The sequence below is a fragment of the Struthio camelus genome, chromosome 7 (genome assembly GCF_040807025.1).
Source record: "Struthio camelus isolate bStrCam1 chromosome 7, bStrCam1.hap1, whole genome shotgun sequence".
NCBI lineage: Eukaryota > Metazoa > Chordata > Aves > Struthioniformes > Struthionidae > Struthio > Struthio camelus.
Genome location: NC_090948.1, coordinates 29,017,546 through 29,038,340, shown reverse-complemented (window position 1 = coordinate 29,038,340; position 20,795 = coordinate 29,017,546). Strand labels below are relative to the sequence as shown.

The 20,795-nt window shown below is 38.4% G+C and overlaps 1 protein-coding gene across 4 annotated transcripts in view; it reads left to right on the top strand.

Moving 5' to 3' along the window:
* DLG5 (discs large MAGUK scaffold protein 5) overlaps positions 1 to 20,795 on the top strand; it is a 119,111-nt gene that overhangs the window by 31,616 nt on the left and 66,700 nt on the right. For 3 of the 4 annotated variants that reach the window (XM_068950519.1, XM_068950517.1, XM_068950518.1), the window contains exon 2: positions 14,181 to 14,249. In XM_068950519.1, the coding sequence (XP_068806620.1) occupies positions 14,181 to 14,249 (69 nt within the window). Of the gene's footprint in view, positions 1 to 11,587; positions 11,607 to 14,180; positions 14,250 to 20,795 lie in introns of those variants that run through there. The other variant, XM_009688011.2, reaches the window with a different exon arrangement.

The following is a 20,795-nucleotide window of genomic DNA, read 5'->3' as shown; positions in this document are numbered from 1 at the left end:
AGCGCCTTAGATCTGAGGTCTGTAGGGAACTGGGATTTGTATCATTTTTGCTGAACAGAGCCTTGGAATCTGCAGAATTAGGGCTGGCAGCAGTAGGAAACACTACTTTTCCTAGTACAGCGCTAGGGGGAGAAAAAAAACTCTAGATGTCTTACGCTGCTCTCTCTTCCCTTATAAAATGAAAGAGATCAAGTAAAGTGTTGAAAAAACTTGCCAGGGAGATGGGAAGTCTTTGATTATACAATTTAGCTTAGATATGTCTTTTTTTATTACCGTTTCATGTAAGTCACTGTAAACTGAAAGGTGGAGAAACTCTGGTGTGAGTCCTGTCCTGTATGAAAGTGTGTTTAAGGTTTTTCCATTATAACAATGCAGCAAAGTCAAATTTAAAGCCTTGCTCTGACATACCTAAAATGAAACCATTCGTCCTAGGGCATCTGTTGTTGTTCTTGTTTTTGAAGGGAGGAGGGGATACCGAAGGCTGAATGCTGAAGTTGATATGAAAAGCAGTGTAAAGGGAACTCGTCTTTTAGAGCTTAGATGGGGAGTATGCATCTCACTTCAGGGTTGAAAGGAGGTTTCTTTAGGAGGTTGCTTTTTATGCCAGGTTTCATACGAAGAAATGTGATTTTTTTTCTTCTTTTTTTCCCTAGAGGTGCATGCTTTGAAAGAGTGAGATATTTTTGACAGAGTCAAATCTCATAATGCCACTTGAATCTCAAAAGAGGAATGTTAAGCATTGACTCCCACGTAGTCTGAGTTTGGATGATTATCTTGATATATTTCTTGAAGTCCTTGTGAGTAGTAGAAGTGAACTGATTTGTAAGTTATAGGAAGCTGAGCAATTCAGGTTAGAAAAAGAAACTTTTAAGTGTTCCTAATTAGTATTTATAGCATTTAATATGGAGAGCAGCATATGAGGAGATACTGTGTAACCATAACTTCAATCAGTAGCTGTTTTTAGTTCTTCAGTGATCACAAAGAATGCTTTTTGAGAAGTGCATTCCAACTATTTTGTCCTGCTTCTTGTAATAAAGTTTGTTTTTTATCAGTTTGCTAGAGTTGTGAAAATCAATCAGAGGGATATTCAGAGGAGATTACTTTTTGAGATGAAACTGTAGATGGACAAGTTTAGATAAGGTGGATAGTCTTGCCGGGGGAGCCTTTGGACTTTGATATGTTGCTCTTCTAGTCAGAGGTTTGGCCTAATCAGAGACTCTGCAGAGGGAATGTTAGGAGAGATTTCATATATTTTTTTTTTTCCTGAGAGTTGTAGACAACTCAGTTTCTTGATATGAATGTAGTTATACTTGTATTAAGGTGCTTTCTTCCTTTTGTGCTTAGTTCTCCTTCTGCACAGGAGTAAGCTATAACTATGTTGAGCTCCCTTGTCCGTATATAAGTGTCTGCAAAGTAGAAAACTGTTGCTTTAACTGTACCACTGTAGTTAGAGCAGTTTGATTCTCATATTTAGGCTACATTTATGAATGGATAGAGATACCTTCTTAGTTGGTGCGTGTTCCTAATGCCTTGTCCTAAAAAAAGATGGAACTGTAACACTTGTTTTTTTTTGTGTGAGAAGTTTGAATTGCTAGAAATAAGCTTAAATTGGGCACACGATAAACCCCCTTCATCATTGGCAGTTCCAGGTGTTCCCCCAGCATGTTCTGCAGTGGAAATATTCAATGACAAGCTACAGTGAGTTAATGAAAGGCCTGGGTACAGTGAGAGGCTCATCTTGTGGAATCAATGCTTGCTTTGCTTGTTACCTGGTAGATTTCTAGACTTTCGAATGCCAGTGTCTGCAGTCTTAAATACCTGTAGTTCCTTCTTTCTTTCTTCTTCCATGTAGGTTTTGTGTTATGGTGTGGTCCTGCTACAAACATAATTAAGTGGTTACTTTGATTTACTTCCAAAATGGAAATTAAAATTTCAATATAGCATTTAGTTGTAGAGTTAATCATGTTACTTTTTGCAATTCATGTTACCTTAGTTTACAGTTATTTGAAGAAACCATGTACTTCAAAGCTGTGTTTGTATCTGTGCAAGCTAAATGCAGTCAAAATTTCTGAATTTTCACCCCTGTAACTTTTGTAAGCCTACTATTATGGACTGAGAATGCACTTGTAGGAATATAGTATTTATCACCTTCGTCCCACACCGTTCTAGCTTCTGACGCTCCAGAGATCGCTTTCTCCACCACCCAGATTGGCAGGAGGATTCTGGGGCCTTACACAAAAGCGTGCCTTTGAAGGAGGAATAGCTGTGCAGCGTGCGGGAACGTTCTGAGCATAGTTTCCTTTTACTTCAGTCTCCTGGGGTCAGTTGCAAATGACAGTATCTTCCTTCAGAAATCTCAGCCCACTTGCTTCAAAAGCTTCTAGAAGGTTGCTTGATACAAAGAATTGCCTCCAAATATGGAAATAACTTTGAAAAGTGAGCTTTTCCTGAAAGGAAAAAATTAACAGCTGGCAAGCCTTTCTTCCAACCTTAAGAACTGGTTAACATGCTAAGAAAAGTACATATTATTATTTGAGGTTAAAAGAAACTAGCGAGAAGATTTAAAAGTATTCATAAATACTATTTTTGTCGAAGTTTAATGAAAGGGAATGATATTCTGAGAGGTATCTGTTCCCAGCCCAAATAATGACGTGTTATCTAACTTGATCTGTCTGTCCCTTTTTTCCTGCAGTATAAAAATGTATGTACAATATTTACTTCTTTTTAAGGGTTTTTCCTGGGCTCTCAAATCAGTGACGATTAAAAAAGGTGTAGTCCAGTGTTGAAGGGGTTTGGGATAGACTTTCCTGCCATGCAGGTTGGAAGGTGCTGAGGAATAGTGACCGGTTGTGTTTTGTGTGTCCAGGTTTTCTGCTTGTCATGTGAAGTTTATTAAGGGTGTATTTCTAAACTGCATTACCCATTTGTTTTCCAGAACTGCAGCAGCCATGCAGACTTAAAAATACTTCATGGCATTGCTCAGTGGGAAGATTTATGCTCACCCCTGCTATTACCGTCACTTTTTTCCCAGTTTATTTCCTTTCCTGTCACCTTTCCCTGTTCTCACCTTCTGTATGTATTTTTCTTTGTAGCAGCTGTAGTTTGCTTGTGCTTCTTACTCTGCTTGTTTTCTCAACTTGCCTGTTGATATACTGACTATAAAATATGTTATGCTCTTTTACAGTATAACCACTCCTAGCAAGTGACTTTTACTTAAAAAAAACATTTGTTCTTAGGACCGCAAAGTCCCGCGCTAGGTTAGGTCACACGTGCTGTTGCAATATAGATATTTATTTATTAAAAAAAAAAAAAAAATTCACTGCCACTAGGCTTTAAGTTAATCCTGAAATGAGATGGATGAGCTGAAATACTTACCTTCTAAAGCCATTGCGTACAGATATGGTGAAAGAAACCACTCATTAGTTCGTATATGGGAAGTGTTCTGTGACTGTAATGGCTGAGACTTGTTTTTTTCATCTATGTGAGGAGGCTTCAGATTCTGCTTCCAGCCCAGAGACTCGCTTGCTGCTGGTGTGGGTTCCCCCCCCCCCCCCCCCCCCCAGTAAAAAAGTCTTTCTTATAGTTCTGTTAGAACTTTTTTAGAAGTGGTATTATTTGCAGATTTTGGCAACTGCATGTTTACAGCATAGCGTGAAACTCAAACCATGAAAAGCCAACAAAACCTTCCTTCAAAATATATATTCACTTACTAACAGAAAGTGTAGGATCATTGATTGTCTTTTGATGCTTGGTTGAATAAAGATTAGGAAACTTGTAAGGCCTCCAGGACTGAGGTCATGTTACTATACTACTGTATCCTCTAGATTAGGCAAATGACTTGTCAGATTCCCAAATTCACCTTCCTTTTCCAGTTACCGTGAGCAGTGCCGTCCCTCAGTCATGGCCTAGCAGGAGTCCACACTATGTCTGTGCTCCTTTGGCATTGGTATCTTAAACTTTCTAGTTAGCTTTCAAGGTGTGTGATGCTCTTGCAGTCCAAAACAGCTCTGGTATCAGGTTCAGCAGGTTGGGAATGTGAGTTCCCATGGACAGAGACCATTCCTAGCAAGAGCAATGAATTTGACAATTTCTTACCTTCTATTTCTCTTACTGAGATACGTTAACTTGCACTGTCCAGAAAATGGACCAGAAGGACTCAATAGCAGCTTTGAAATAGATGTTTTCTGTTATATCTGCTCTTGCTAAATGTCTCACTAATGAAATTCAATTACTTTCTGTTACAGGGTAGAGGAGGAAAATTTTTAGAAAGAGGTGAGTCTAAATTATGGTCTATTAGGGTGATGGTGAAGAAAAGCTGATCGGGACCAAATGTGACCAGGTACCAATGGGAACAGTGAACGCAGCTTGGATGCACTTTGAGCCCTGACAGAGGAACGGAAAGCATGGAGTCTGCAGGTAGATCAGGAGTGTGCAAACCTCTTTGGCTGCAGGATGTGTGGGAGAAGGAGTCCATAGGCTTTCCCTGGCAAAGGGGATCTTATGAGTGGCTCTAGTGACAGGAACCGTGTGCCAGGATTATGCAGGTCCGAAGGGCTTGCTGCTGCCTGGTGGCTGCCCTCACTGCACTGCCCAGCAGAGAAGGCCTTGGTCCCTTCAGTAACATCTACAATACCTACTGAAAGCTCAGAATGCTGCCTCAGTGGAAATAGTGCAGATGGAGTACTGAAAGGGCATGTGCTTGCCCAGGGTTTTTGAGATCTAGCTTATCTAACTCTCTTTTTCTAGGAAGGAGTTGGTGTCATTTATTGGCAAATGTCTTCTATTGCATTTTAGTCATCCTGGAGGTTTTGATGGAAATCTGTAACTCTCTTCCTTAATGCACAAAGTTAATGATATCCTCTTACATATAATTTACAGAGTAATCTAGATTAAAAAGATAACTTTGAGAGAAATGTGGGAGTTTGAAAATGAGATTGCAGGAAGCTTGTTAAAGCAGAATGCTTTTATGTTTTCTCTCTTTTTGCCTTTGGCTTGTCATGCGTAATTCAGCAAACAACTGCAGTGGCTCTTAATGATTTGTGTAATGTAAGACCTCTCCTAAGCCTTCTAGAATGTGTTTTTTAGAAGTGGATATATTTTTTTTTAGCTGGCACACAGTATCTGGGACTTGGACAAATGCAGTGCAAAATGGTTCATATTTGGAGGGTTAAGAGCAAATTTTAGAGCATACTAGGAAGGATTAAGTCTATCCAGTCTCTTGTGGATGTGCACCGAATATGGAGGTAGCTTGAGAAAGTTTTGGGACACATTCTTGCCATGTTAGGCTTGAATTGTATTTAAATCTGGAAGCAGAAACTGATTTTATTTAAGGAGTTATCTGTTCGTAGCATCCTTCTGAGCCCTTTCATGGATCCAGGAAGTGACCAATACCCCTTTGAAGTATTATTTTCTTATTTGCCTTGTTACACATGCAGGTAGCTATGACATAGAATAATTGCAAGATGTTTACTGTGTAGGCATCTTTAGGTTTTATTTGAATGTTAATTTAGTAAAGTTCTTGCTTCTTAAACAATATTAAAGTCAGGAAGCAGACTGCAGTGTCTGACATGATTTTATCCTACTTCGATAATTGATGTTGTTGCTTTGTGTATGCCTGGGCTTTCAGCAATAATGCTGAAAGACAGCTGGCCGCCCCCTTTCCCCCCCCCCCCCCCAAACTAGTATTTTATATTAAGTAGAGAACATCTGAACATGCTAGGAAAAAAAAATTCAGTTAGCAGTAAAGGGAGGAAAAAAAAAAACCTCAAAACACTGAACTAGTGGACTGGAGATATGTTTTCCCAGAATAGGTTAATTGGCATTGTTAAAAACAGCTATGTTACAGATCATTCATAAAATTGACTTCTATGTTTCTCTGATAAGGTACGCATCCCTAATACCACGTCATGTTTGTAGAACAGAAGACAGCACTGCTGATTTGACAGTAAGCCAAGGACAACCTGTATAATCCATGTGAGCTGGAGTATGTGACAGTTCTCGTTTCACCTGTCTGCACTTACAGGTTTACTAAGACCTGTCTTTAAATGTACCTTTTTCTTTCTCATACTAAATGCTGAAGAATTAGGATATAGGAGCCAGGGGATGTTTTTACATTTTGAGTGTGGGTCCGTGAAAATATGCACTTCTCTTGTAAGGAAGTTAGCAGTGAAGACAGCAGATGCAGTTTATAACCTGGAAGTTGTTCTGTTGCCAGAATCTCAGTGTAATATACACTTGCATGCTGATATTTTCACAGTAGCTAGATATGTTGTTGTTAGCATTAAAATAATTGTGGAAAAGTCATCACCCATGTCACTGGACTATCTAGTGGAAATATAGGGCCTTGAGAGAGGGGCGTATGCTGTATGCTCTATGTTGTTGAAGTTCTCAGACAAAACGGAGCGTTGGAGACAAATGGCTTGTCACGGCAAGATGCGCTGAATAAAGCAGAGTTAAAAGCCATCCCAGGCAAAAAGCAAGAAGACCAAGGTAAAAGCAGTTGTTTCTAGATCAGAGCTTAAGCTGTTGCGGGATGTTTTGAATAAGTAGTAGCAGCAGTTATTGTCATTGTATGTTTGGTCCCACTGCTCCAGCGGTTATATTTCATCACTTGTGATGTAATGTCAAAGAGTGCAAGAAATAAAATAAGTCATTTTGCAAATTGTGAAGAAGTAAGTGAAAGAGTGGTAGACAGCAAGGATCACATTATTTCTGACTAACCTGATACACTTGGGGTTTTATGTTTGCTTTTTAAGCAGTCATAAGGTATATGTGTGTGTGTTCAATTATTGTACTTCCAATTAACAATTGGTAATAGAAGTAGATAGACTGATATCCTGCTAATAAAACCTCACGGTAGTTTGAGTTTTAAAAACTACTTTTGTAAGCTGTAATTAGAGCATCATGTCTATGGCAAAATAGCTTGTATGGCATCAGCTAAGCACTGTCATCATGTATATATTGCGATTCAGAAACTTTGAAAATTGAAACTTGTACACTTTTTTGAGACTTTTCTGTGCATCTTTGCATGGAAGGGAGCGCTAATGATTTGACCCAATGATCAGAATGCAGTAAACATGAACAAATAATGCTAACAAAGTATGTGTATATGGCAGCAAGTGTATCCTCATGACACTGATAAGGTTGTATAAAAATAAACATCTTTTTTCTTGTCTCTTTCCTCTCTTCTTTCTCACTGCCATTCTGTCTTTCCTTTTAACTGAAGTCGCTAACTTCTGCTTCCTTTCATAATTTAGGTTGCAGTAAGATGCACGGGGGTAGCCCACTGACTTAGAATTCTCTTTAAAGCTCTGTTGTAAATTTATTCCAGTGTAACTCGCTGTATTGCTTGCTGGTTACAGGAAAAAAAAATCTATAACAGTAAGTGTAGTTATTGCAATGAACATAGGGTACATTTAGGATTGTGTCAGTCTAGTATTAAGTGTTTTAAACAGAAGGTAGTGAAGAAAACACATCATCTAGATATCCATATCTAGTATTGGGGGGGTTTTTAACACTTGAAGATCAAATGTATGTGATTATATGACTGACAGCTGGGAACTTAAGCATCTGAACTCTGTGCTGCTTTGTTGATGTCTTTTGTTTTAGGAGGTTACTTAGCTTTTTTGAATTTAAAGCTATACAGGAATTGTCATATCAAGTTAAATCAGCCTGACATGTTAACTCTGTCACCAACACTGACTTTTACTGAAAGTTTCAGAAATGGTGAGTAAGTCCTTGCTCATTTGTAAAGTCTTCTCTCATCAAGGAGAGTTTATCCTTAATCTTTTATGGTTTAAGTTGACTTAAGCCCTAAATCATCTATCTTTTCCAGAACTATGCATTTAATGTTTATATTTTAATACTTTTTACATATGTTGTTGTAAGACTTTTTTGTAAGAGGAAAATAAACTTAACCCTATCTCTACAAAATTGTTGTAAAAGACTGAGAGGCGTTTGGGAAATGCAAATAGTAGATTTTTAGCTGCTTGATTCTTTAAAAAACAATTTAATGTTTCTTCACTCTTTACAACATGCTAAAAATGAAGACTTTTATACTTCAAGGCATGGTATTACAGATCTGTAGGTATGCAAAATATGCAATAAGGCTGTGTTTAAAAGCGTATGAGAGAAGAGACAGCCAACTTTGACTGGTAAGACCTCTGCTACAGTTTTAACTTTACTGCAAAGGGTGTACCCTTTGTAAGTGGCATTTCTCAGCCTTACAGGCAACTGTGAAACATCTGAAATAAAGGTGGCCTTTCCTACTGAAGGTGTTGTACGAGGTCAGGACTTATGTCCGAGCGTTACACAGCTTACAAGATACCAATGTGTTTTATGGCTTCTGACAAACCTGGCTTACACTGACTTCCAAGAAAAGAGTAGCCTCAGAGATAGAGCATGGCAGATCCATGTGATCATAAGCTCCTGGGGCAGTTTTGCTTGTTCTAACGTGAAAAGCAATGGCAACATTGTAATCTGGGTCATTTCCAGTTTTAATCAAAGTTTTTAGCTCCCTCACAGCAAGTGAGAGTCCTGCCAAAGTCAGTTTAGTTTGGTGCACTGAGACGTGGATAAACAAATGTTTGTCATGCTGCCCTCTCATCCGGTGTGCTGGACCTCTGTCAGAAAAATCATTTGCTGACGAGAAGTTGAATCAGCCAGCAATCACAGAGCGGGGAAAGGAGGTGGGAGGAAAAGCAGAGTTTAATTAACAGTGGAAATGTGTGACAGGGGAGCTGTGAAGAGTCGCTGAATGTCATCCTTAGAAGCAGAGGTGCAGTTGGAAGGAATTGGTGTAGACAAAGCACTCCTTCGAGCCTCCATCCTACAAAGAGTTAAGTGTTCTGGTTATGAAACATACTTAATCTAGGAGTCAGCAATGCTACTAATGCCCATAAAGATGGATGACAAGCCTAAGAGCTGTACAGCTGAGATCAGAGCGCTCCCCGTCTTGTGGGATGAACCCCCTGATGTTCCTTAAATTAGACCTTTATTCTTCACGCATTGAAATAGGTTCAGTATACCTGCCTCTTTGGCCCTGTGCTTAAGACATATATTTGAGGAATTAATTACTCTTAACACAGTTACTTAATTAGTGTAGCCAATTTGGGAGATAAAATAGCCTTTAGACTCATTAAGATCTCTGTTTTTCAGTTGAAGAATATTTATAGTTTTGTAAATATTTGAAGGTAAAATGCGTTTTGAAACAAAAATATAAAGTAAAGCACACGTGGAATGAATTTTGGGAAGTTATTCAAGTCCTCTGTATCTTATTTTGCCAGTTTGTTTAATGGAACTGCAGTCCACCCCGACGCAGTATTCTTCAGAGCTGTGAGCAGAACACGTGTGCGCATGCGTATTTGTATGGAGGAGGATGAAAGGTTTCTAGGCAGGAATAGTAATCCTGAAATTAAGCTTATCTTCACATAAGGAAACTTGAACACAGTTTGTAGTGTGGAACCTCCCCCCCCCCCCCCCCCCCAAAAAAAAAAAAAAAAAAAAGAAGTCATTGAACAATGTAGCATTTAGTCCTAGGATAAATTTTACTTGGTCCTGTGCTCTGTTTTCTTACAGAAGTTACCAAACATATTCTTAATTCAGAGGCTTTGTGTTGAGATTAGCTGGTTTGCTTTTTTAGTCTCCCTTTGCCCAATGTTATGTGATGTTTCACAATTCAAATGTTAGGCAGAAAAAGATACTTTGGATTTATAACTGAATCTCATCAGTATAGTCTTTCCTTTGTGCTTTCAGCTTCCTTGACCGATCCCCTGCGTGGGTGCGGCAGCACCAGCTGCCTGTGCCACCGTCCCTGCCAGGGCCGTGTCACCTGGTGGCAACGTCTATGGCTTGGCATTGCTGGTGAAGAACTAGTGTGACTTGGCAGTCTGTCTTCCTAGGATATGCTGCACCTGGTCTTCCACCGTTGTTGTCTTCCCTAATGAGGAAAATGTGTATCAGTGTGTCTGTATGGACAGTACCTGAAAGCTGGGGGAAAACCAGAATCTAGTTCCTCTGTTGTCCCTAGGGGTGACTCGAAAGCAAAATTTAAAGTTGGACAACTAGGTCTCTTTCTGATTTTGAAAGCTAGTGACCTTTCTGTCATCAGACTAATAAAAACAGTAATGAGGAAATTTGACTTACTCTAACTGTCAAAAATAGAAGGAAATGAGTTTTCCTAAAAATCTCAAGAATATACAGGAGCAGCTTCTAAATCCCTCTGCTCTGCCAAAGCTGTCCAATACAGCCAGGAAATGATTTGCAGCTCAAATCAGGATGAGCCAAGAGGAAAAAAACCCAAAAGAAAGTCTGCTGTGCAGAAGAGAGGACATTTACGCTCTTTTTCTCTCTGTACAGATGTGTGTCTGTAAAAGTCAAGTCACTTAATTTTGTTTTTCCTAATGAAATATGAATGGAAGCTGCTGTGTTTATCAGAATCCTGTTATTTCACATTGGAATTTTGAACTTACAGAATATGTCAGTAATTGTTATGAGTCAGTGAATTGAAATGAAATGTAATGAGTTTTGTAGCGGGTGACTCTGGCATGCCAGCTGAAGAGTGGGAGGGGAGGGAGGGGGAGAAAGACAAATATTTGGAAAAGTATAATGAACCCCCAGTTGTAAAAGCACACGAACCCCCAGTTGTAAAAGATTTTCAGTGTTAACTTGAAAATAGTCATGGCCTCATGAAACATTTTGTGATCTGATTTTATTTTATTGTAGAACTTGATGAGATGAATGGCCATCCAGGAAGTTTTAAGTATTTGAAATAAAATGAAAATTATTTCCTTGGGGGAGAGGGGAGCTCTAGAACAGTTTTGCAGCAAACTTCTCAAGATGCCGTGATTATGTGGTTCATGAATAATAGGGTTTTCTAGTGCTTTTTGGTTATAGAAACTAGCTTGTGTATTTTTTTCCCCCATCTTTTTCCTGTGTCTAAACTCCTGGGGTCATTTTGCAGATTTTCATTTGCTGTATGAGGAGACAACCCATATGGTGGGGTAATGCAGTGTTGGAGCATTTTCAGGCCCTGCTAGTTGCATCAAGCACAGTATGTAAATTAAGATGCTGCTTTTGTCTGAATTCAATATTTGGATATATTTTGATTCGGTAGTTAAAGATTAATATTGTGAAAGCTATGTAGAATCCTCTGATTATTATTTCTGACACTTAACTGTTACTGCCACTGATGATAATGGTGGCACGTGTTACAGAGAATATACTCCAGCATCGCTTGAGTATATGCACATGAAAGAATGTTGACATAGAGTGGCCTAAGTAAGGAGAAAATAAAATGCTACTGTAGAAAAATTGTTGTTGACCCAGATGGCATGGGAATATAAGCTTTGACTTCAATCATAAGATATGATCAATAACATGGCTGCAGAGTTTCACCTTGCTGAATTTTGCATCAACCTTTGCCTATTTCCTTCTATGTATCTGTCACTCTGTAGGTTCCAATTCCACATCTGCGCAGAGGTAGAACACCTAGCTTGTGAAGGTTTTTATTTCGTGCCTCTTTTTGTTGGCTTGGGAATTTCATCCTTACTTAAGGAAGGGGTCTGTCCTGTCATGAACTAGATCACAAGCAACCTTCTTTGCTTAGTGTGAGTGCTTATAATATGTCCTTCAATATAAAGTGCCTTTACAAGAGTTGCTGTATTACTTGAAGATATGCTCTGCAGTAGTTCATTATGTGCGGATTTATAGTAGCGATTATTTTTAAGTGGTATTATACATTTCAGTCTAAACCTAAAGGGATCATTTTTTTGAAACTTGGGATGATGGATGTCATACACCTTAATGTATCTTAAGCTTCTGTTAAAAATGTCATGCTGATTATTAAATCTGACTTTTGATTAGGCTGAAGTGTCAAGAAGAAAAGTCTGTGCCTCCATTTATTTTGCTTTGGATGTCTTGTCAAGCACGTATAGCCAGCTAACTTGAGAGCTTTCCAACTTGATCAGTTTATTCTGAAAAAAAGAACTTTGAGGTGGGAAATTGAGGCACAGCAGATATATGATTTGATAGTGGTAGCACAGCAAGACTGAAAGAAACAGAGGCAAAATCCACATCATACCAATTTGATCCACATTAATCAAAGTGTCTTGGGTATTTATCTAGGTATCTAGGGTCATCCCGTCCATCTACAGAATAGTAAATTATTTCTTTGTGAATTCAGATCTATAAAAATTGATTTTTTTCCCCCCTCCTTCCCATTATTTTTATTATGGTTGTAGCAGTTGGATCTCTTTTTGGATCTTCTGCCTTTGCCAAGTGTAACAAATTCTCACTTACTGGTACAAGATTTTATTTTGTTTGAGACCCACTGAGTCTTGATACGATCTTGGTACAAGTTGTCTGTTATGTTTTACTTTAATATATATTGGTCTGTTTTTTTCAGCTTATGGTATTATTCTAATCCTTCCAGTCCGGACTACAAGAATTGTTGCAAGTCAATTATGAATTTAGAATATGTGAAGAGATTGATATATATATATATATTTTTTTTTGGGTGACTGGTGAAATCATCTTTCTTTTAATGATCACTAATAGGAGAAGAACACAGCTTAAATGGTTACTTTTGAAATGGAAGCAAAAACAGGCAGCTGATGGTTTTTCTGAAGTCATTGTATCAAAGTGGCATGCTTGTCATGTGTTTTATTTGGAAAAAAAAAAAATTCCTATCTAATCGACTAGAATTATTTTTGTAACCAATATATTTTGAATCTTTTTCTCATGAGTATTTGTCAGGTGAAATAAGCTACTTCATGACCCACTTCCTTTTTGGTACTTACTTTCAGTTATATCTGACAATGAATTAGAGGGTTTGTTTGGAAGGAGTTCTCCTTACATTAAAGTACTTTCACAATTTTGTTTTCACCTAAACGTCACCTGTTCTTATTTTATCAAATTTGATAGCTTCCCCCTCCCTTTTTTTTCCTCTTCAAGATTGAGAAATACACCTGATTGCGGTTATAGATGTCATGTCAATTTTACTGGCTGAATATCTGTCCCTAAGTGTCTGTGCGCGCTTTTTTCATCTTTTTGTTCTTTCTTTTTAATTCACTTTTAATACTTGTGGTGTTAATATTTCTCATATTTTATTACATCTCATCTTTCCTTCATTTAACACCATGATAGTTACAGATATTATGGCTTTTCCTAATAGGAGGCGGAAGAGACAAGGAAAAACTAGAATCTTCTTACTTTCTAGACTGTCTTTTCTTTAATCCATTCGAAGTGTAGATCTGTGTGTCAAATCTTATGCTCCTTTCTGGCTTTCCTTTCTTAATTTCAAAGAGAAAGGAAGAAACAAACACTGAAACCTAAAAAGAAAGGCTGTAGGAACGATAACTCTTAGAAATGCTGAAATTGCCTTTGAGTTTGGCTATTGTGAAGACAGGTTTCATATTCTGCTTTGTGCAGAAAATCTACCAGATTGCAAATCACTTTTCCACGTAATCACTTCTTGTCTTTTCTGTGGGATGTTAATCTTGTTTATGAGGGATGGTAGCGCTGCTTAGATTGTAAGGTTTTGAAATAGGACCTGTTTTTCTGGTTCTTCTGGGAAGTAAAATTCAACGTAGTTCTAAATTAACTGTAGTAAGAGAAGCCTCTGTCTGTCAATATAACTATATGTGAGAAAACCTGCTGTCAATATTGTCAATACTAGCAGATAATTTTGTAGATCCTCGCTTTTAGGGCTGGATACTGAAAGTTTTCAATGGATGCAAGCAGAATTCACTTATCAGTGAAATTAATTTTCTAAGTGTGAAAGAAGCTTGATGATAAGAATGTAAATCAACAATACAATAATGTAGAAGCTGCTATGCTTAAAAAGACAAAGAGACCGAATTATATTGACTGTTGTCAGTCACATCACTTTTGATCCTCATAGTTTAGAGAAGAAAGCTCGTATTTTCAGTGCATCTGAAATAACTATTGTACTAGTTCTGTGTTCTATGTGTTCATTTTTATCATTTCCTCTGAAATAACTTCTTGCTGAGCACGTAGTGCTGTATTCATTTACAAATTATCCTTTTCCTGTTAGTTTTTTATACAGTAGTGATGCTTGTTCTCTGTGACTTAGTGTTTGGCTTCTGCTGTATCAGGAAGAGGAATGGTTAGTCTGATTTGGGGAGAGGGGAAGAATAATATCTTTATTTTTCCAATTTTAGGATCTACTTACAGCGTGCTGTCCATAATGCCTTCTGATTCTGAAAGCAGCAGTTCTCTGAGTAGCATTGGTGAGTAAAGTGTTAATCTAAGATCTTGATGTGTGTCTTTTAGAAGCTGAGAAAATACATTTTAAAGATTATCTTTGGGAAAAGTAAATGCATTTGGGTTGTAACATGACATAAAATAACTGGAGTTGAACTAATCGTGTGTCTTCATGAGTAGCCGCTTTCTGTAATGTAAGGTTAAACGTTTTCATAACTTCATACAGTTGTTGCCAATACATTCTGTTATCTTTTGGATACATTAAATGACATAACTACGCTTCATTTAATAAAATATAAAAATGGCAGTGTTAGGCTTCTGAACGTTCAGAAGTGGTTGCAAGTTTCAGGAGTGATTTGACATGCGTTTTCTGGATGTGATGAATTGCCTTACTTTCTCTCTTTTTTTAAAAGCCACCAGGATAGGCAAAATATCAAAAAAAAAAAAAAAAAAAAATCCTGGAGGGGTAAGGTATGTAGACCAAAACAAAAAAAGCTAGATAATCTTGGAAAAGCCATATTGGCTGTCAGTTTTTCTGCTCTTTGCTTATACAGATACTTCTGTGGTGAAATCTACATAAAAGTGATTAGTCTTAGATAAGGAATGTATGTTCTTGCATGTTTAAAGATCTGATGTTGTGCCAGGCATCAGTAGACTACCCTGATGGCATGTGGCAAGTCAGTTGTCTGTTTAAGGATGTGTTGCAGTCATTGAGTTGAACTTTTAACTTCAGCATGCAGGAACAGGATTTCAGGCTCGACTAAACTATTTACTGAAAAAATGGGAAGCTGTGACGTGTTAGTCTGATTTTTATCAAGATCACACTTTTATGCCACTACCTGAAAGAAGGTCATGGTTATGATTTGCTATGAATAAATTGAGGCTGGAAAAAGGATGAAGAAAGCTTTTACGTTTTGGGACAAGCAGACTCAAAAAGGGAACCTTCCAAAGAAAGAACTTCTTTTAAGGTGGAACAGAGTAATATTATGGAAGAGTTATTAGATGAAGTGGGCCTGAGATGTGAAAGCAGTGGGCAGTGCGGGTGGTCCTTTCTTAGTCCCTTATCCTGATTTTAAGAAAGGACAACTGTATTTAACTTGTTTCTGCAATTTTTATAGGGTTGTAAATTGACATTCTCAGTTCTTTGTAGCTAGTCTTCTACAGTTTTGAAAGGAACAGTACATAGGTCACCAGCTAGTGTTTGACATCACAAAGAGGTGTTTCCCTTGAACTTTAGCTTTAGCAGTGCATACTTGCAAACTACAGCTCTAGGCTCTCAAATTTCTATTTTATTAATTTTCTGTAGGATTGTACTTCATGCAAGTGTGGGATTCCTGTGAAAGAGGCATGTGATTCTTGTGATGCAGCCACTGCCTTCCTGAGGAACTTTTTCTTAAAATGTTTTTAAATATCAAGTTGTCTGTATATTTTCATTTTAAGCTAAAATAGACCAAAGTCACCATTGGGTGAGAAGTGTTTTTTGAGGTTAGAATTGTTTGAGTGCAGCAATTACTATTCATTCACCAGCTAAACATGCCTAAGTAAAATAAAAATGAGAAGATCTTTGTGATTGTGTCAAAACTTAGGACTGTTTTGATTTCTGCAGGCTTAATGTCAGGCTGTGTTGCCCAGTTTCCAAGTCCTGATAGATGGACAGGTGAGACCGAAGAATTGTGTCAGTGGCTCAGAATCTCAGACTCCTTCTGTAACTACGCAGTGATGGTTAGTGTGCCGTTGCTGTAGCTATTTTGTTGCACTGTGCTTGCTTTTATCAGGGCTATCTAGCAATTTACCGTTTTCTAGTGTGACTGGAGTCATTTGCAAGGTGTTGTGTAAGAATGAGGTAGTGTAGTGATGTCAAATGAAATGATGAAAATACTTGCGCTTCGGTTGAAAAGTTTTCTTTCAGGAGAGAACCAGGAGCTGGGTTTGCATTAGACACTACATTTAGAATATGTTTTGCTTGTTTGTTTAAAAATATGGCAGTGTTTCTGAATGTTTATTTCTAGTTTGGCCTGATGCTTCTTAGACATCTATTATTTCTATATATTTCCATATATGACTGGGAACTGATTTTTTTCAGAGACATGTTTTGTTTGTTTCACACTTTAAAATATTAAAGTTGATACTAAATACTTGATCTGTGCATTTTACCTAAAGGGTTATCCTTGGAAGTGTTTTATGTCTTTGGGTTGTGCAGTGATGAAAGCTGTTTATAACCTAAAAATTAGGTGAACCACTATTAAACAGAACTTGTAATTTAGTGTTCTTCATAGTTTTGCTTTCCTGAAACGATTGAAGTGAATTGGCTGTTTATTGTTCAGCGCATTAACAGCCAGGGATAATCTGTTTGTTTCGAGCTGGCGTGTTTGTTCTGTAGTCTGGTTTTAGACTTGTTATCGTGAACATCACTTTTTCCCCAATCCTACTTGCATCTTATTCTACAAGAAATGACTGTATTTAATGTGATCTCATATCAATAGCAAATATTCTTTGCTTAGTAACCAACGTGTACTAATAGATATGCTTGCAAATCACTTGAAGGCTGCATCCAGACTATTTTAGTACTGGTTTGTTGAGTGACAAGCCACCCTAACTGAACTGTTTGCATGCCTACTTCCGGAAGGCTTCGTATGACTACTTTGAATGGAACTAGAATGGAGAGCACGATGTCCCTATGTGCTCTCTCCCAACCTTAACCATACTGGCTGTTATTGAAGGTGGTTTGTGCTGCCAGTGTTCTTAATTAAATGGACTTGTTTTGAAACAGTTCTAAATAAGACAGGATGTTGGTGAAATTGAGATGATTGTATCAGTTTTACAGCTGTCCAAGTCTTATGACTTCATTTATGAAGCTGACGTATATAACAATTGGGCTGATTTCTCTGAAAAAAGACCTCAATCGAAGAACTAAAATAGTTCTAAGAATATCTTAAATGGCAGTTCTAAGAAAACATTGGCTCAGTGTTGGTTTAAAAAAAAAAAAGTACAGGGGTAAGATTAGGAAGGGAGAGAAAACATGCTATCACTATATGAATATATGGTGTGCCTGAATCTTAGGTAAATTTGCAGTTTTTGACTCCTATTTCAGGAAAAAAAATATTAGGACAGCAAGCACAGAGCAGCAACAGGAATGACTGCGGAGCAGCCTCTGTGCAGGGAACAACTAAATGGACTAGGGTTCTTCAACCTGAAAGTGGCAATTGTAGGAAATGTGATAGATGCTTATAAAATGGTAAGTGTCTTGAAGAAGGAGAGTGGAGAATGGATGCCTAACATTCCTAATACAATGGACATCATATTAAACTGTTGTGATATATTCTATAATATATTTTTGAAACAAGAAGCTCTTGCTAGCGCATTCTCCAGATGCTAAAATTCAATATGGGCTTGAAAAACAACTGGATAGATTTGTGGAAGAGAGATCCCTGGGTCAGGTAAATCCCTGAGCTGAGAGTCAGTAGAGATGGGGGAGCACTGTGGGGAAGCCCAGTTGTTGTGTGTTGTGTTCACACGGGCTGCAGTTCAGAGTTGGGGTAACTGACTGGATGGATCTTTCTTCTGGGCCAGAATGGCAGTTTCAGTTTCTGGCTGTTTGGAAAGGAGGAGTGACAGTTTCCACCCTCAGAAAGAGAGATCAGATTGGAAGGTTGTTGAGGTGAACTTGGATAAAATTTTCATTTTCAGAAAATCCATTTTGGCCAATACTTTTGCGACTTTGATCTTAGTTGCTCTCATTGCTTTCTGTGGAAGGTGTTGAGAGGCCAGGAAAAAGTCTGTACAGTAGTGAGCCATCATGTTCATAGTACTCTGCCCACAGTGAGAACTGAACTAGCTCCTGATAGATGTGCTGAGATACTAGAAGTAGCTTTACCAGCACAGGCATATCTGGCTTTTTACTCTGCTTCCAGCTCCTGAAGTGCCTATTGGCGTTGATGTAAAATGTTTAATCTAAAATGCTAGTGCACATCCTCTTCAATTTCATTTATTTATTTATTTTTATTTATTTTTATTTTTTTTTAAGAGGCGAATAGAACGCTGCTTCGACAGCTTGTTCTGTAAAACTGCTGTACCTTTTCTTTCATAGGTCACAGTGCTGGAAACAGTGTAAACGCCTTTCAGGAACTGTCTGTGGCAAGGCTGTACCCTCTTTGTGGGCGTTCTGCAGAGTGAATAGCTTGGAATCCTGATCTTCCAAAATCATGAATACTAGTAACACATGTTAATAATGTGGGATAAATGAATGGATGCTAATGATTGTCAATCCTCATATGTTTATGCATGAACAGAGTTTATCAACAGATTGTATTCCCTGTGGGAAAGGCAAGCTTGATGGTAGTGAAGGGGAAAAGCAAAATCATTTTGATTATCTTCTGAATATCAATCTGTTAAATCTGTAGTCTATTGTGGAGTCACAGCCCTATCTCCTGTCTTTCACAAATCAGGAGTAAATCCTTGCTGATAGGTTTTTATGGTACTTGATACAATGTTTTAAACAGGTAAATACATTGCTTGCTTACAGTTGATTCCTATTGGCTTAATTCTATCCATGGTAGATGCTCCGTTATCAAAGCCTTTTTCTTGTGTGGTGGAATTAATGTTTTTAATACAGTGTTTAGCAGTTAGTTGGCTATTGTTCATTTGTTTAATTTAGAGAGAAGGCTACATATGTCCCAAAAGTTTTGGTAATGAAGGAAACAGGTTTAATGTGAAGAGATTTTCATGGTGTGTGAGGAAGGTGTTCAGTGCATGGTATGTAGTAGCACTTCCAGAGCCTCACAGTTGTTTTCTCCTGCTCCAGCTGGTGCCTTAGGCTCCTCTCTGTGTTTATCCTGCTGCATGCACTGTGCCTGTCTCTCCAGGCTCTCAGTAGCCAGATGGGCACTTGTACCCTTCAGGAGTACAAGCTTGGAGAGTTTGGGATGTGAGAAACAGGAGCTGTGAGGAATAAGAAAGCTTTGAGTTGGGTGACCTTTGGGCTCTATGGTGAATTGGGAAGACTGAGATAGGTCTGAATACAGAGGTTCGGAGCGTATGATTTATAGGTCTGAATGGAAGGGAGCTTAAGGTGGAAGTTTGAGGACTTGGACAGGAAAATGCGGAACACTGGGAAGTAGGGTTTAGGATGAGTGATGTGGTTTCTATAGTGTCGGTGAGGTAGGGCAGGTAGGGATGGGAAGGGATGGACTGGGGTAGAGGTAAGAGAGGACTGGAGAGCTTGGGATGCTGAGGAGGAGAACTTGAGCTTTGCAGAGATTAGAGCAGTAGAAATGAGCTGAGGGCTGTAGGGGAGGAAGATTCTAGGTCACCAGACTTTTCTTTCTGTTATATGAGCCCCTCTAACCAAGATTTAGTTTGAGAGCCAGGAGCAAGCACAAGTGATTGCTCCCAAGTGTCGATTTACCTTTTTTTCTTCTTCCTACTCTTTTTAGAAACATGAAGCCCTCATTTTTAAAATTATTGCAATGCCTGTGTTCCTGAGTACATTCATTTTCTTAGCAACTTATAGGTAATATTCCTGAAGAAAAGCTTTGACAAGAACGTTAGTATTAAAGCTGATTTCTTTGGACAGCTGGTCCAACAGCCTAGGTTCTGATGCTTCCTCGGTTGTTGGCATTACCTATGGTGCCTTCAGGGCCAGGCTTAGTAATGTGAAATTAAGCATGGTGCAGAGATTCCTTACCTAATAGAGACCTGAGGCTTACCACCTTGGATCTATGCAGGGATAAGCCTCAGGTCGGGGCAGAGTTGCACAGAGGTCTCTGACGCTTCTTCCAGACCATGTCCAGCCAGCCTGTGTCTGGCAGCGCAGTCCCCTAACTGTACTGGGTTGGAGCTGGGTTGCACCTTCTTTTCTGTAGTAGCTGATACAGACAAAAACCCCAGGTAAGTCATCTCTGGTGGAAAGCAGCATGGAGGCAGAGGGGGAGGTAAACTGTTCCCAATCTGATCAGTACATTAGATTTTAAGACCAAAAATGTAAATTCTGTAACTGTGGAGACAATGGAGGCAAAGACTCACAGATGCCATGTTGCTTGCTTCATTATTTTAGATGTTAAAAAGGAACTCCATGACATGCATAACACATTCAGGATTACTTTCTGTCCTTGTCCTGCTGCTGACCAAATTCTTCAGAATGCTTATGCACCCATTCAGGCCCATAGGCAGAAAAAATTAAACATTCTGACAAAGTTATTTTTAGTTAGCCCCGATGAGCAAGCATACAGAAGTAGTAAGATAAATAGTTAAGATACAGCTGTAAATACACAGGACTCCTCGGACTATGTAGAAAATTCATGCATCTTTACCATATTTTTTTTTCCTAGTTTAGATACAGAGAGGATAGCAGAACTACTGACCTATAGATAATTTTTGGATTAACTTAAAACAAGAATTCCCAGTAATTTTTTTTTCAAAATTATTGTCTCAGTCAGTGAGTTTTCTGCTATAATAGCCTGTGTTTCATTATTGCTGCAAATATGAAACATGCATTTTTTTTTCCCATCAGAAAGTAGAGAAATTCTTGCCACTTGCACAAGAAATCTTGTAAAAGGATATTGACTCACTCCCAA